The sequence below is a fragment of the Rousettus aegyptiacus genome, unplaced genomic scaffold, assembly GCF_014176215.1.
Source record: "Rousettus aegyptiacus isolate mRouAeg1 unplaced genomic scaffold, mRouAeg1.p scaffold_m13_p_3, whole genome shotgun sequence".
In the NCBI taxonomy this organism is placed as follows: Eukaryota; Metazoa; Chordata; class Mammalia; order Chiroptera; family Pteropodidae; genus Rousettus; species Rousettus aegyptiacus.
The window spans coordinates 151436686-151452453 of NW_023416306.1; the positions used below are offsets into that span (position 1 = coordinate 151436686).

General features: G+C 38.5%; 1 protein-coding gene and 1 non-coding gene across 9 annotated transcripts in view; one reads left to right on the forward strand and one right to left on the reverse strand.

Moving 5' to 3' along the window:
- Window positions 1-15768, reverse strand: part of DPF3 (double PHD fingers 3) — a 245508-nt gene that overhangs the window by 14954 nt on the left and 214786 nt on the right. For 5 of the 8 annotated variants that reach the window (XM_036218138.1, XM_036218137.1, XM_036218141.1 and 2 more), the window contains exon 9: window positions 5297-5409. In XM_036218138.1, coding sequence (XP_036074031.1) covers window positions 5297-5409 — 113 coding nt within the window. Of the gene's footprint in view, window positions 1-5296; window positions 5410-15768 lie in introns of those variants that run through there. The other 3 variants (XM_036218145.1, XM_036218142.1, XM_036218143.1) reach the window with 3 other exon arrangements.
- Window positions 9149-9267, forward strand: LOC118601350. The gene has a single exon (XR_004950285.1). It is a non-coding gene; the product is annotated as a 5S ribosomal RNA (ribosomal RNA).

A 15768-nucleotide genomic window follows, 5' to 3' on the forward strand; every position in this document is an offset into this window, starting at 1 on the left:
CAAGTAGTTTCACTGTATATTCAGTTGAATATATGTCCTAAGATATATTCAACTATATATACAGTGAAACTACTATATATACAGTGAAACTGTATATATAGTTGAATATATCTTAGGACATAAATAGGAGCAAATATGCAAATATACATTTCTTTTCAGAAATTATAATGTTGATGGTAATAGTGGAATTAATATTCTGAAACTTTGTGTGTGTTAAATGAGTGATTATGTTGGTATTGAAAAGAAATAATTTTGACATAGAGATATATATGAAAATGTAGATGTAAGATTGATGAGGTTAAGTTAAAACCCTGGGTATCAGTATAAATTCATGGTGTATTTAACTTTAAAACAAGCAAAACATGTTTTCTAGCTCTGTCCATAGAAAATGCCCCAAAACAAAGTAACACAGTAAAAATTAGCACCCTTAGCTCCTATACCATGTTCTCTAAAGATCATTTCCCATGAAAAGAAATTAGAGTCCTTGGAGAAATGGCTGATTTCAGGTCTGGAGCTTGAAGTGAATAAATATTATATATTGGAAAACAAGAAACCTACCAAACTATTGGGATCATGAAGACTTAGGGTGCCTGAGTCAAAAAACAAAAACCAAAAAACCAAAAAACAAAAAACCTCAGGATCTAACCTGATTATGTTCCCATTGGCCAAAGAAGAGCCTATTTTAACTGTGATGAACTGAAACAAATAAAAATGTTTCAATCTTTGAGTTCATAAAGATACTTAAAAAAAAACTTTGTCATGTCACCTTTGGAAGATGCTAGAAAACTTCCCATTATTTTTTAATGTATTATTATGAAATAATTTTAGTCTTAAAGAAAAGTTACCAAAGTGGTAGAGTTCCTATACACACTTTACTCAGCTTCCCACAGTATTAACACCTTACATCACCACGAAAAGTAGGAAATCACCATTAGCGAGATCCCATTGACTAATCTGCAGACCGCATTTGGATCTCACCAGTTTTCCCACTTATGTACCTTTTCCCAAGATCAACCATTGCCTTCAGTTGTCATGTTTTCTTAACGTCCTTGAATCTGTGACAGTTCCTTGATTTGTCTTTCATAACCATGACACTTTTGATGACTCCAGACCAGTGAGTTTTGATGGGTTGGTTGGTTGGTTGGTTTTTTAGAGTCAAAGGAAAGTTTATTAGAAAGGGGGTAACACTCCACAGACAGAGCGTGGTCTCCTCTTAGAGGCACAGAGTGAGAGAGACCTCCAGGCCAGTGACTTTATGGAAAGTCACTTAATTTGAGTTTGTCTGATCTTTTAAGAGTATGCATTTTTGGCAAAAACAAACAAAACAAAAAAAAAACTACAAAAGAGATGTTATACCCTTCTCAGGGCATCGTATCAGGGGAAAGTAATACTTTTATTACTAGTAATGTTACTCTGATCATATAGTTAAGGCAGTGTCTGTCAGTTTTTCCACTATAAATTATGATTTTCCATTTGAAATATAGTAATAAGTAACCTGATAGAGGAACTACTTTGAGATTATGCAAATATTCCATTTCTCATCATATTTTTGCCAATTAACTTTGGCATTAATTGATGGTTCTGCTTACAACAGCCATAACTGTGATGTTTGCCTGAAGAATTCCTTCTTCTCTCTACATTTATCAACTGGAATTCTACTCTAAGGAAGAGTTTACCTATACTCCATTCATTCATTCATTCATTCATTTAAATATCAGTATGGATATTTGTTTTGTTCTCTGGGTTATAATCCAATATTATCATTATTTACTTTTTTACTCAAAATGTCCTAAATCTGGCCATTAGGAGTTCCTTCACATGGTTTGTGGGTCTTTTAGACTTGCCTATCAATTTTTGATCACTTCCTCACTTTCTAGTACCATAGGATGCTCCAGGATCCTCTAGCCCTGGCATCAGCCATTTCTCCAAAGATCCCTGGTTTCAATTATCAGAGAATGCTGCAGTTGATCCTTGCACAACACAGGTTTTAACTGCATGAGTCCACTTACACGTGGACTTTTTTTCATTAAGTACTGTAAATGTATTTTCTCATTCTTATGATTTTTCTCAATAACATTTTTTTTCTAGCTCACTTGATAATAACAACATGTGTTAATAGACTGTTTATGTTATTGGTAAGGCTTCCAGTCAACAGTAGGCTGTTAGCATTTAAGTTTTAGAAGAATGAAAAGTTATACACAGATTTTCAACTACATGGAGAGTTGGCACCACTAACTCCCACAGTGTTCAAGGATCAACTGTTTTAGAAACCAATATCTGGAAGCTATGGGTCATCATTGCTTCTGGGTTGTCACTGTTTCTAGGTCTTCCTAGCCAACAGAGTTAGGAAAGAAATGTATATGTAGTTACACACGTACACATATATTTATTTTGGTATCTATCTATATTTGTGTATACTTAGAGATAGCTATAGATATATAATATAGGTAAACATATACATATAATGAATTATATTAAATATCATAAATTCATACTGATACACCCTATTCCGATCCAACATCACAGGGTTTAGCTTAGCCTTCCCCCTTTATTTGAATATTTTTTCTCTGACATTGAGAAAACTGACTTTCATTATTCACAATACGTAGTTATTAGTTCAGACCTGTATACATGTAAAGTAGCTTCAGAATGACTAACTCACATGCCAGTGAGAAACAAATTTACTAACTAGAGTACAAAATTTGTATAGTTATTTCTGTCTTTAATCTTAAAATACACAAATAAGACTTTCCAAAGTTACTTAAGTTACTTCAGCATGATTATGTTGCCTGTTTATATTATAGTTAATTTCATTGGTTACTGGTCAGTTCCATTTTCATTTCCCCCAACATCCTGGTCGATTGTCAGTATTTATCTACCATAGGGTATGTGAAACAATACCTGCTTCTAACACTCAGAGCTATACAAAAGGCACTCTCAGAGAGGTATCACCCTCCCTTATCCCCACTATCCCACCCCTTTTTCCTCATTCTTTCTAACCCATTCCCACTCACATCTATGGAGAACCAATTTCTTTAGTTTCTTGGTTATTCTTCCTGTATTCCTTTTACACAAGTGAACAGACGTATGTGTGTTTTTATACCTTTCTTTCAAGAATGGTAGCATACTATAGATATAGATACTTTTTCTTAACTTTTTTCACTTAACGATATATCCTAAAATCACTTCATATTAATTAGTAAATATCTGCCTCATTTTTTTCACAGCTGCATAGTACTCCATTGTATGACTGGACCATAATTATTCAACCATTCTTTCATGTATGAACATTTAGGTCATATCCAATATTTTGCAAGTAAGTACAAACAATGCAACCCTGAATAACCTTATGTTGTGAGTATACCTTTAGGGTAGATTCCTGTAGGTGAGATTGCTAAGTTAATAGGTTAAGTGCATAATAGTTGTGTTAGGTATTGCTGAATTTTTCTCCATAAGGGTTGTACCACTTTGTAGTCCCAGTGACAATGTATGAAGGGGCCAGTTTCCCCACAGTTTCATCAACAGAATGCATCGTAATACTTTTTAATTTTTTTCTTTTCAATTTTATAAGAAATAGAATCTCCATGTTATTTTAATTTGAACTTCTTTAATGAAAGTGTATTTGAGCACCTTTTTAATGTTTAAGGACCATTTTTATCTTTGGTGAATTGTCTCATTCATGTCTCTTTCCCACTCTCTATCAAGTTTCTGGTCCCTTTTCCCCCAAATTTTAAGAGCTTTTTATATATTAGGGGTTTAGTCATTTATTTGTGGTATATGCGACAAATATTTTTTCTCAGTTTGTCAGTTGTCCTTTTACTTTATTGTGATTTTTACTATGCAAATTTTTATGTGGTCAAATTTGTCAATTTTTTCTTTTACTGCTTCTGAATTCTGAGTCACAAAAAAAATCTTTCATTATATTTAGAATAAAGAGGAATTTACCCATGTTTCTTCTAGTACTAATATGGTTTTATTTTTTATATTCAGATCCCCAGTCCATTTAGAGATTGTTCTTATGTATTATGTGAGATATGGACCTAATTTTATCTTTCCCCAAATGGTTACCCTATTGTCCCCAGTACCTTTCATGAAAATGTCCATCTTTGATCCAGTAATTTTAGATGCAACCTTTATTCCATATGAAATGTCCATATGTAGTTGATTCAATTTATGGGTTTCCTGTTCTATTCCATTGGTCTATTTGTCTATGCTGTTTTAATTAAAGAGGCTTTATAACATGTTTTAACATCTGGTGGGGCTAGTCTTCTCATAATTTGTTGTTTTTCAATGCTTTTTTTTTTCTTTGTGGCTATTGCATGCTTGTTTTTCCATTTGAACTATAGCATCAACTTGTCCTATTCTATAAAAAAAGCTATTGATGTTTTTACTGGGCTTTAATTAAGTTTGTAAATTAACTTAGAAGAACTAACATCTTTATAATGCTGAGTTATTCTTCCAAGATCACACGATGTCTTAACATTTGCTCAAGCCTACTTCTATATCTTTTCAAAAGTGTTTTAAAATTTTATTCATATAGGTTTCACACATTTACTGTTAAGCTTATTTCTAAGTATTTCTTCTTTGTTACTATTGGAAGTAGAGATTCTCTACTGTTATGTCTTCTAATTGGTTATTATTTGTGTATATGATGGTTAGTAATTTTTTGTATGGTAATTTTATATCCTGCTACTTTTAATGTTTGAGTTAGCTTTATTATTGATTCTCTTGGGTTTTTCAGATATACTATTATAGTTTATGAAATAAAGAGTTTTACTACTTTGCTACCATTCTTATGCCTCTAGTTGATATCTCTTGTCTAATTGCATTAGCTAATATCTCTAAATAATGATGAAAGTAGTAGAGATAGTGAGTATCCTTATCTGGTTTCTGATTTTATAGAAGTGCCTCTAGTGTTTCCCCACTAAGTAAGATAATAGTTTTAGCTTTAAGGTATAAAAAGTTTATCGTGTTAAGAAAGTATTTCACAGTTTGTATTTTCTAAAAAGTTTTAATCATGAATAGGTGTTGGAATCACCCTGTTATTTTGAAAAGTAATATGTAAAGGAAAGGATCAAGTATTTATCCTGCCTTTTTTATATAATCTATTCCTGGGGGTAACCAAGATCTCTGTGCTACCAGGGTCCCAGATGTTCTGGAGTCAAAGGGAAAGGAGAGGTCCTGACTGACATTTTCCCCACGAGCCCAGTGACAAGAGCCTGGCTTCCTCTCTACCCCTCAAAGAACTCCCAGCTCCTTGTGTTTTTCCCTTTTGCGGAGGAAGCCCCAAACTTACATCATTCTCCGAGGTCCCACAGAGGATGCAAGATTTGCACTCTATGCACTGCCACTTGTAGGTCTTGACGGCCTCAGTCATGTTCAGGGTAAACTGCAGGCAGGTCGGGTGACCTAGAGGAAGCAGAAATGGCAGCATTAGGGCCAGAGGGTCTGACTTGTCGTCCCTCAAGACCACTAACTGAAAACACATTTGTGCCCGGATCAGAGGGAGGGCACGAGAAACATACATTGGGAAACAGACCGGGGGCCCTGATGGTGCCCTACCCACACTCACACCACCACCCAGTTATATCAGATCAAGGCTTAAAGAGAAAGACAAGCATTAACCCTTTTACCAGGGATAGGTGCCATCCAAATCCTCCTGCCCTAAGAGCATGTCCCCCTAGAGATATAGTCAGTTACAAAGTCAGAAAATGGTGAACAGAGAGAAAGAGAAAGGATATTACACAGCACAAGGCGGCACCATAAGAGTCACCCATACTATCTCCTGGTCCAGCATCAATAATGGCAGGAACAACACATAAAACTTATTTGGAATTGGGCTTTCTGATATACAACGTTGCTCACACTGCCTCAGGGAGCAAGGGAAGAGGTCAGAGGGAGCATATGAGGTTTTTAGGGGGCTCTGTGAGGCATTGCACTGTCATCAAAAGCATCCATGACCATGCCCAGAAGGTTAGCAGGAGCCCACACTCTGAACACCAGGCACTATAGGGGTGAGTGGCTTGGCAGAGGGGACCAAAAAGTACAGCATCACAGCAAAGGGCACGCAATGGCCAGTCTATCCTAAAAGGACTGGTCGCTGGCTCTAACTTTTTTCTTCATCTCAAGTATTATGTTAGCCAAGCCAATAGCAGGATCAGAGAGGGACATTAAGCTGTTGACCTTAGAGCCCACAGCCCCAGTGGACCAACACTAAGGCTTGGCCTACAGAGCTGGACTCTGTTCTCAGCCATAGCTCATCCAAAAGAGAGACACCGGCAGTGAGGAGGACAGCTACGACCCATAGAATGTGAAGACCCTTGACCTTCTACTTGGCAGGGAAAGGAAACTTGGATGATGATCCCAGGTTTCCCAGTGCTATGAATCAGACAGGAATCTGCCCAGGGCATCCAGGGCAAAGCCCATTACTGACTCTGTCACAAAAGAATTGACAGCTTTGCCTACTGCTGGGATTCACCCTTCTCCAGAGCTCCCAACTCTGCCAAACCCACCATATAGTGCATTGCTTTGCCTCTTTCGCATGAGGGATTATGTGCGTCTAAAGAAGGGTACTAAAGACAGGGGCCACCAATTAGAGTGAGTTTCACTAACCTAGTGCCCTCCACAGATACAGGATCCTGGGTGGTACCACCACCCCTTGGCAAAGCCACATCCTAGCAGGAGGCCCTCATTTCCTCCCTTCTAATTCCTCAGAGAGCTGGTTACATCATGATCATTAGGGGGAAATACTATTTGGTCAATATAAAGACCCTTCAAATGTGGGGCTCTACCAATGCAAACCACACTGAGTTATCTCTGAGTGAGAGTGGGGATGGAAATGACTTATTCACGGGGGACCTAGGGGACACTTAGCAAAGAGAAGTTAGAGGCATCAAGGAGAGGACTGATATAAAAGCTTTTCAAGGACTTCTCAGGTGCCATCCAACTTAGAGACTCCCATAGCTGTAAACTAGTAACCCTTTCAAAGTGATACCTTGTCAATGACCCAGAGAAAGAAGCCTGACATTAAAAGCCTAGATGAACATTCAACTGATATTCTTGAAGTCATCTCAAAGATCTAAGAAGAACACTGGCCAGAGTTGTTCCCTACTCTAATCTCTCACAGAGAATACTGGTATAGAATAGGAAAGAAAATACTAGTTTGAGATTCTGAGTGGTGTGGGACATAGATGCTCGAATTCTCAGATAGGGCATTCTTGGGAAGGCTGAAGATGAGTTCATAGAGCAGACATCTATATAAGCAAATTGACTCTTCCCAGTTCCATGGGCTAAGGTCACACCCCAGCCACAACTAGTGAGCTACCAATAATTATTCATGAATTTGTTCATGAACGAGAATTTGTTGAGCACCTTTTAGACCAGCCATTGGACTATACAGAAAAGACACAGTGGTTAGCTAAACACCACAAACCCTCTAGTCAGAGAGAACTCAAATTAATGAACCACACACATATCTATTTACTTACAACTGTGCGATAGGTACCATGAAGGAAAATAATAATTGATAATGCAAACAAATCACAGAAGCCAACCTAGTCTGAGGTGTCAAGGGAACATTCCCTGAGAAAGACAATGCCTGGCAGGTGAGAAGGATTTAGCTGGGAGGGTTCCAAGTGAGGAGAACAGCACATGTGGATGCTCTGAGCAGTGGGGGAGCTTGGCAAATTAAAAGGAAGAAAAAGGCTAGTGAGCAGAGACTAGCGAAAGGAGAAAGGCAAGAGGTGGCCGGCAGGGTAGTTGGAGCCAGATTACACTCGTAGCTTTTATTAAAAGATTCAGAGCTTTAAAATCATTACAGGGTTTTAAGCAAGGCAGTAACTGGATCACGTGTTTTAAAGAAAAGTACTTTAGCATGAGGGATCTTTGGAATGATGAAGCAGTTCTGTATCTTTCCTGTGATGGCGGTTTCATATGTGATGAGATTGCACAGAATTATACATGTGTGTGCAGTTAGAAACCAATAAAATATGAATAAGGTCTGTGATTGCATTAATGTCAATTGCTTGCTTTTGATTGTACTATAGTTATGTAAGATGTTACCAGTGGGGAGAGCTGCATAAAGGGTGCATGGGACCTCTGTAATATATTTAATAACTTTCTACAAAGCTATAATTATTTCAAAATAAAAAGTTGAAAAGATGTTGTTAAATAAGGAAAACACAAATAAAAATTTAAATCATCAGGAGGGAAGGGAGGAAGAAAGGAACTGCTAAGGAAAGAATTTGGGAGGAACTAGTTGGAAGGTCGATGTAGCTACCAGGAGACATTATGGTTAAACTAAGGTAGAGATTTGAGAAATATCAAAGCTGTAATTGACAGGACTTACCCATTGATAACGAGAAACATTCTCAAGTTTCTGACCTAAGGAACTAGGTGAGCTTCAGTGAAACTAACTCAGATGAGGAAGGCTATAATAAGCATATAGGGACCAAACAGAGGAGGGGGAGGATTCGCTCTGTTTGAGCACATTGAATTTGGGAAATCTGTGAAAATCCTGGTAGAAATGTCAGATGGAATGGTCAAATATAGTAAGGGTTTAGAGCTTAAAAAAGAAATATGAACTCAACATAAATTTAGGAGTTTTTGCTAAATACAGAGTCATTAAAATCATGAAAATTAATGAAATTATTTAGGAAAAGAGAAAAAAAAAGAAAGGATGAGGAGAGAAGAGATGAGAAGAGAAAAAAAAATCGGTCTAGAAGTGAGCTTTGAGGAACTCAGCTATTTAAAGTTCAAAAGAAAGAACCAACATAGAAAACTGAAAAGATGGCTGGAGAGGTAAGATTCAAACCAGGCAAGTATAGGTTCACAGCAACCAAGAGAGGAAATTTCAAGAAAGAGATGAGGTCAGCTTTGTTGACTGCCACACTTTTTGGGGTTTGGGTTTGCCATTGCTCAGTAAAGACCCAGAGTGAAGGAGTGTCAACAGATCAGAGCAAAAGCTGCCCTACTAATAATAACACTCTTCAGGAGTGTCATCTTCCCAAGAAGGAAGGTCAGCACATTCCAGAGCATGACATGGAACTCAGCAGCCAACTGTGCATCTGGAGCTGCCTCCATGGGTGGGGCTGGGGGTTGATGTGTGTGTGTTTCATGCAGCCAACAGTACCCCCAAATATTTATTGAAGTCTACAGCCATGCCATCCTGAACGTGCCTGATCCCATGTGATCTCAGAAGCTAAGCAGGGTCAGGCCTGGTTAGTACTTGGATGGGAGATCATCTAGGAAAACCAGGTGCTGTAGGCTTTAAAAATATATATATATTGAGAGCCAATTTTTTGTTCAAGTTCTCTCGAACCACTGCGCCGAGCTCTGAAGATGTTTTCTGGGATGGTTTTGGACCAGAGAACAGTAACGAGTGGGTTTTGGAAACCCTTGCTGGAAGTCTCCAAAATAAATCCCATGGGTTTTCACTGTATTTCAGTCTTGAGAAAATCATCAGCCTCTTGCAAAGACACAAAGAAAGGGAATGAGGTTCACACGGAACACCCCCTCTACTGCCCCAATTTTCTTCCATAAAATGTAGGACTAAGGTGAACCTCAGCTCTGGCTGCAAGCTCCTTCAGCTCAGAACTCAAGACATCAGTCAAGGCTGAGAGGAAAGTAAGGGATGCTGGAGAAGATGAGACACAAAAGCCAAGTTACCCAACTAGCCATTAGAAGGTGCAAAAACTATGCCTAGAACTAAATTCTCCCATCTGCACAACCGTAACAAATTGGCTGTCTGTTGCCTACATCCAAAAACTGGAAAAGTCATTTACCAGAGAAACTGTAAGAATAAGACTATCTATCATGGGTCTGAATGAAATAATGCATGCTGTTGGACAAAAGGAAGTTTCTAAGAAAGTGCTAGGAGCACATTTATAGGTTTTACTGCTAGAACTCCTTATTTTTGCTCAGGACTAATTCTTAAAATCCTTAGAGGTACGAGGATAATAGAGACAGTCTTTCCCAATCAGGGGTGGTAGGGGAAAAAAGGCACATTTGTTGTAAAGCAATTTACTTGTAGTCACTTGCTACTTAAAGATTTCTATCTTAATCTCTTCTGTAAAGTTAACTATCATTCTCTAATGTACTTGCTTGAAAATCTAGATTTTTTATAGTCCCTGTTTTCTTGAAGCAAGGAATACATGTTTTGCTATTTAAACAGCCCAGTGGAGTGAAGGGGAAACAACTCTTCCCAGGTCACCCTGGGTGAGATGATTCTACAGGACATTTATAAGATTCCAATTACCAAAATGAACTTAGAAAGTGGTGCGGTGTGCATGATTCACCCTAGCCAGATCACTAAAAATCAAGTCCTTCCTGAAAGTTCTTCCAAATTTATTCTATCAATCAGGAGGGTTCAATAAATCTTCTGCTTGTTAAATTGGTCCTGTAGTGTGAACTTGGTGTAAAGAGGTGTTCTTAATCCAGCCCTAACCCCTCCCATAACTGACCTCAATCCTCCCTAAAAGCAGAAACAGGGAATGAAACTGATGGCCAGCAGGTGTGTGCAGGAGATCTTACTTGTAGGTGGGGCTTACGGACAATAGGAATTTGGCTTCAGGGTGCTCTGTCAGCGGATGGGGAAAAAAAGGGAAACCAGTAGGGTGTGAGAAGCTTCTCAGAAGGGAGAAGACTGTCCATGAGGCTGGTGTGTGAGACCGGTATCATATGCTAATGTCTGCTGGACTCAGTGAAAAAGAGAAACTAGGCATCTGAAAGCAGCGATTGCCCTCTTGCCACTTGAAGGACACATCTAATGTCTTTTCAGAACCCATGTGCATAGATGCTGAGAATATTCCTGGGAGAGCAAGTGGGATTTTGTGGTATTTGAATGAGAAGGCACACAGATAAATATCCAGGCAAAATCACAGCTGCCTACTTCCACAGATGCTCATACGCAATTGCCCACACACATGGATATTTCCAAACTTTTAGGGGCAAAAATATCTGCCCTTGTTGATTAAATTCACATTAGTGTCACTCTATAGATATTCAGTTCAGTGAGAGAAAAACAGTTCATTTTCAACAAACCCTAGGCAAAAAGAAATATACAAACTGCTATGACATGTGTCTCTTACATTATGGTCCTTATTAAAAGAGTTTTTATTTTATTATTGTCAATATTTAATTTGGACTAGGCTAAGTCATATCACTGATTAAATTAGAGCTCCAGGAAAAAATACATTATCTTAATAGGATGTGCTAAAAATATAAATAAATAAGATACAAATAACTGTGGAACTATCATGGTCTATTATTTATTCATTGTTAAATTATATACATCTAATTATATTCTATTACTTTATCAATGTTGAGCTCTTAAAAACTAATTTCTCAGGAAAGGAGACCCTAAATATTCATGGTTCTCAGGCAAGAAATACAAAACTCAAATTGTGCTCCTTGGTCTGATGCCTGGTTTATAGAAATTATATTACATAAAATACATAGGATCAGTTCCAATCTGAAACAGCACCAAAACCAAGTCTCGATGAACATCCATTAGAAAATAATTTGGCCCAAATTTCTAACAGTTCTCTATATTCATACACACATACAAATTCTAATATTTACATATTGCAAAAATATATAAGAAGCTTTAGCTAGAGAATTTATGCAAAGTGCAGTCAAATCTGAATCATCCATGCTAAAGAGTAATTTGAGGAGAAAAAACTATTACTAGCTCACTTTAGGAAGCCATCTCATTCAATCAGATCCATTCATTCTAATTTTCTCTATCTCTCTCGCCTCTCTCTCACACTCTCTCACTTTCTCTCTCCTCCCATCTCACTTTGAAACTCAACTTGTCAGGTGGAAGGAATGAGGCTCAGTCATTATACTTAATATGTAAACCAATTCTAAGCAATCAAGAATTCAACCTCTACACCTGAAACTAATATAAAATAATGTTGAATGTCAACTCTAATTGAAAACAAAGAATTCAACGTGTGTGTGTGTGTGTGTGTGTGTGTGTGTGTGTGTGTTATGACCAGTATGTTAACCATGCACTCCTTCTTCACTGGATTAATTTTCAAGCTTGCTTTGTAAACCTTCTGCAGTGGTCCACGGGCTCACCTCTCATCTGCCCCAAGTGTTACTTCTAACACTAAAACATCTGAAAATCAATGACCACAGTAAGCACCCCAGAGGTACCTGCATGGCTCCTTTTTTCTTGTCATATTTAATGTACTTTAAAGAGGACAACGAAGAGAAAGAGCACAGAAAGGATAAGGACCAAACAAACAAAAACATGTTACAAATAAATTTTGGTGTGGGCCATGACCGCTTTTGCTTAGGAAAAACACTTAACTATGCGGCAAGTTCAACTCCTCTTAGAGGTCTGTTATCCTACTTCAAGCTGTCAAACTCCAGGGAACCCAGGAGGCAGTCCATAGAGATTGTCACACCAATCATTATCATTAATAACCATACAAAGAGCATCCATGCAAGAGTGTTAGGGGCACTGTTAATGGGCTAAATAGCTAAGGGCTCATGCACCATTCTCAAAAGGCCCTAGAAATACCCCAAATTTTCACGGTCAAGTATGGTCCAAGATAGAGAGTCGTCTGTAAACCTGAAGGCATTGATCTTAAAGTGAAGTAATGGGATGGAACGGCCTTGACCTTGACTTATATGATTTACCTGACAGGCCCAGGTTGGGGTCAAGGCAGAGCACTAGAAAGATGTCCAGGGCCACAGTAATGATTCCAGAGGCCCTAATTAGTCACTGCAGCTGAGGACCAAGGATAATTTATTCATTTACTCATTCTCTCAGCAGTATTTGTTGAATAAGTAAATGTAGCAGGCACTCTTCTAGGCACTGGGAATGCAGCAGTGAGAAAAACCAAACCTTGCCCCCAGGGAGCAAATACCACAATTTGAGATCTACTGCAGCATCGAGTCCCTTAGACAAGTCCTTTGCCCCTCTGGGCATTATTTTTCCAAAATACTTATTGAAAGCATAAGAATCTGCTATCCACAAAGCTGTAGCTCTTTCTATGCTACCAATAAACAGTACTTTTAGAGATACTATTGATCCCAAATTGCCCATCTGGTTTGGCGGGATAAACAAGCCTTGAGAAAAAAACTAAGAAGAGTTCAAAATTAAACAGTTAGTACTGCTAGAATTCATCTCAACTTTTTCACCGGATGAGCTCAGTTCTAGTCCAGTACCATGACAGAGAGCAAAAGAAATCTAGAAACCTAAAGAATCTAAATTCACCCCAGGCATTAAGTTGGACTGAACAGATGGGCTGTCAATAATTCTGCAGGCAGAGGCAGGACTTGGGTGAGGTTTCATCCATGTGGAATATCAGATCTGGACTGAGCTGGTCATGTGACAGTGAGCAGATACTGCCAGACAGAGAGTCACCAATTGAGCAACTTAGGTTGACTCTCTTTTTAAATCTTTAGCTGAAAATGTAGATCATAGGCAACCATTTGCCAAAGTGATGATTGCCATTCCACAGTATGTGGAAGTCAGTCTAAATCACTGTCCAGGGCCCAAGATCAGTATCGGATGTGAATATTTGACATTGGCTGTGGATTTCAGGCCTCGGTGCACATCAGGAGCATCTAGCCATGGGCCCTGGCTAAATGCTCTGGGTTTTCTTTAGAAAAGTGAGCCCGAAAAAGAAACCGTTGCTCAAATTGGAGACCCTATAATCCCTGTGCTTTCCCTTCTGTCCTGGAGAGCTTTGTGGTGTAATTGATGAGTAGCTGGTGGAAAACAGCAGTGATTAGTCAATACTTGATGGCCTAGGATCTTCCAACTGCTGATCTTCCATGCGGGGAGATGGATTCATGGGTGGTCTAAGTTACTGAGTTGTCTGAGGACCTTTGAGATGGTATTCCCATTTTTTTTTCCATTTGAAAATATTTAAGAGTTGTACTAAGTCACAAGAAAAAAAACATTTTCTTGCTTTTCTGTCCTTTTTCTGTGTGCGACTGGGAAGCAATTGTAGAAGTGCCTAGACGTAAAGGACTAGCAGTGTCATGGACACCCTTGTCCATAACACTTAAACACTTGGTTTTACATTTTATTTTTTAAAGTGTATTTTAGTCTAATTTTGAGGGTTATTCTGACTTTGCAATTTATTTGCAATCAGGTTTTTATAGAAAAACAATTCTGTTAAATTCACCGAGCACCTACTAACCGCCAGGAACTAGACTAGGTGCTGAGGTTTCAAAGATAAATGAGACATGGATCCTGCCTTGAGGAACTCAAGTTTAGGATGTATACTAGGCAAGCCTCTGAGATGGCCACCAATGATCTCCCTCGGCTGCTATTCATAAGCTTGTGTAATTCTCTTCCCTTGAGCATAGGCTGGACTTACTGACTCACCTCTAACAAGAATAATATGACAGAAGTGATGGGATGTTATGGAAGACTGGCTTTCATCTTCAACACTCTCTATTATGCTTTCTTATTCACTTGCTCTAAGGGAAGCCAGCTGTTGTGTTAAGAGATTCTCTGTGGAGAAGTCCGTATGGCAACAAATAAAGGGAGGTCCAACAATTTGGAAATTAATCCTGCCAAAAACCATGTGAATGAGATCAGAATTGGATCCTCTCCCAGTTGAGCCTTCAGATGAGACCACAGCCTTGGATAACAACTTAACTACAACTTTATGAGAGAGCTTGATCTAGAGGTACTCAGCTAAATCACACCTAAACCATACATCCTGACCCATAGAAACTATGAGATAATAAATGTTTATTGTTTTAAGCTGTTACATTTCAGAGTTATTTGTTATGCAGAAAGAGATAACTATTATAGGTCATATTTTTTTAAAGTGACTATAAGACAATGTAATAAGTGCTATAATAGGAGAATGAATAAAGTACTTACAGATGGAGAAGGAATAAATGGTGCAGAGCTTGGGAAAAGCTACTGAGAAGAGGTAGCAGTTGAGCTGGGCCTTGAAGGATGAATAGGAGTTTTCTAAGTGAAAAAGGGGGGGAAAGAACTACATGGAGAGGAGATTGCAGGAAATTTAAGGTACATGATCCATTCAGGCAAAGCAGAGTAGCTCAAGGAGAGCAAGGGGAAGAGGAAGTAGTGAAAGATGATGCTATAAAAGTAAGGAGAAAGGTTGTGAAGGGTCCCTTATGCAAACATAAAGATCTGAATTGGACTCTGTAAGTAGTGAGGAATCCTCAGAGTTTTTTAAGCGAGGACCTGATTTCCTTGGAGCCTTGTTTTAGAGAGATGACTGATGGTAGAGGAGAGGGAAGAAGTATTAGAAATGGCTGAGGCAGAATGACCAGTTACAATACCCATTTATAGTCAATGAATTTTTATTGTGGAGCTTATGTTCCAGTGAGGGCACAAGTCCAGAATCAGCCCAGTAACAGTGGGGATAAATGTAGGAAATATCCGGGTGGTAGAATTGGTCAATAGGACATCATGCTGCCTGAACATGGATGTGAGCAAAAGCAAGGAGTCGAAAAATGACACCGAGATTCCAAGGATAGGCCACGCAGTAGACGACAGCACTGTTAGCTGAGATGGAGACGGTAGGCTTGCAAAGAGTAATAACAGATTCAATTTTGGCATGTTGCGTGTGTTGTGCAGATGAGACATTCAGTAGAGATGTCCAGGAGCCAATGAGAAACTATGGACCTATATTCAGAAGAGAGGACCAGGCTGGAGATAATAAAAGAATTAGAAATCATCAGGTATGAACAGTAGATGAAGCCTTGGAACTTGGTGAGATACTCAAGAAGAAACAACAGAGTGAAAAATAAAAAGGTCATCAT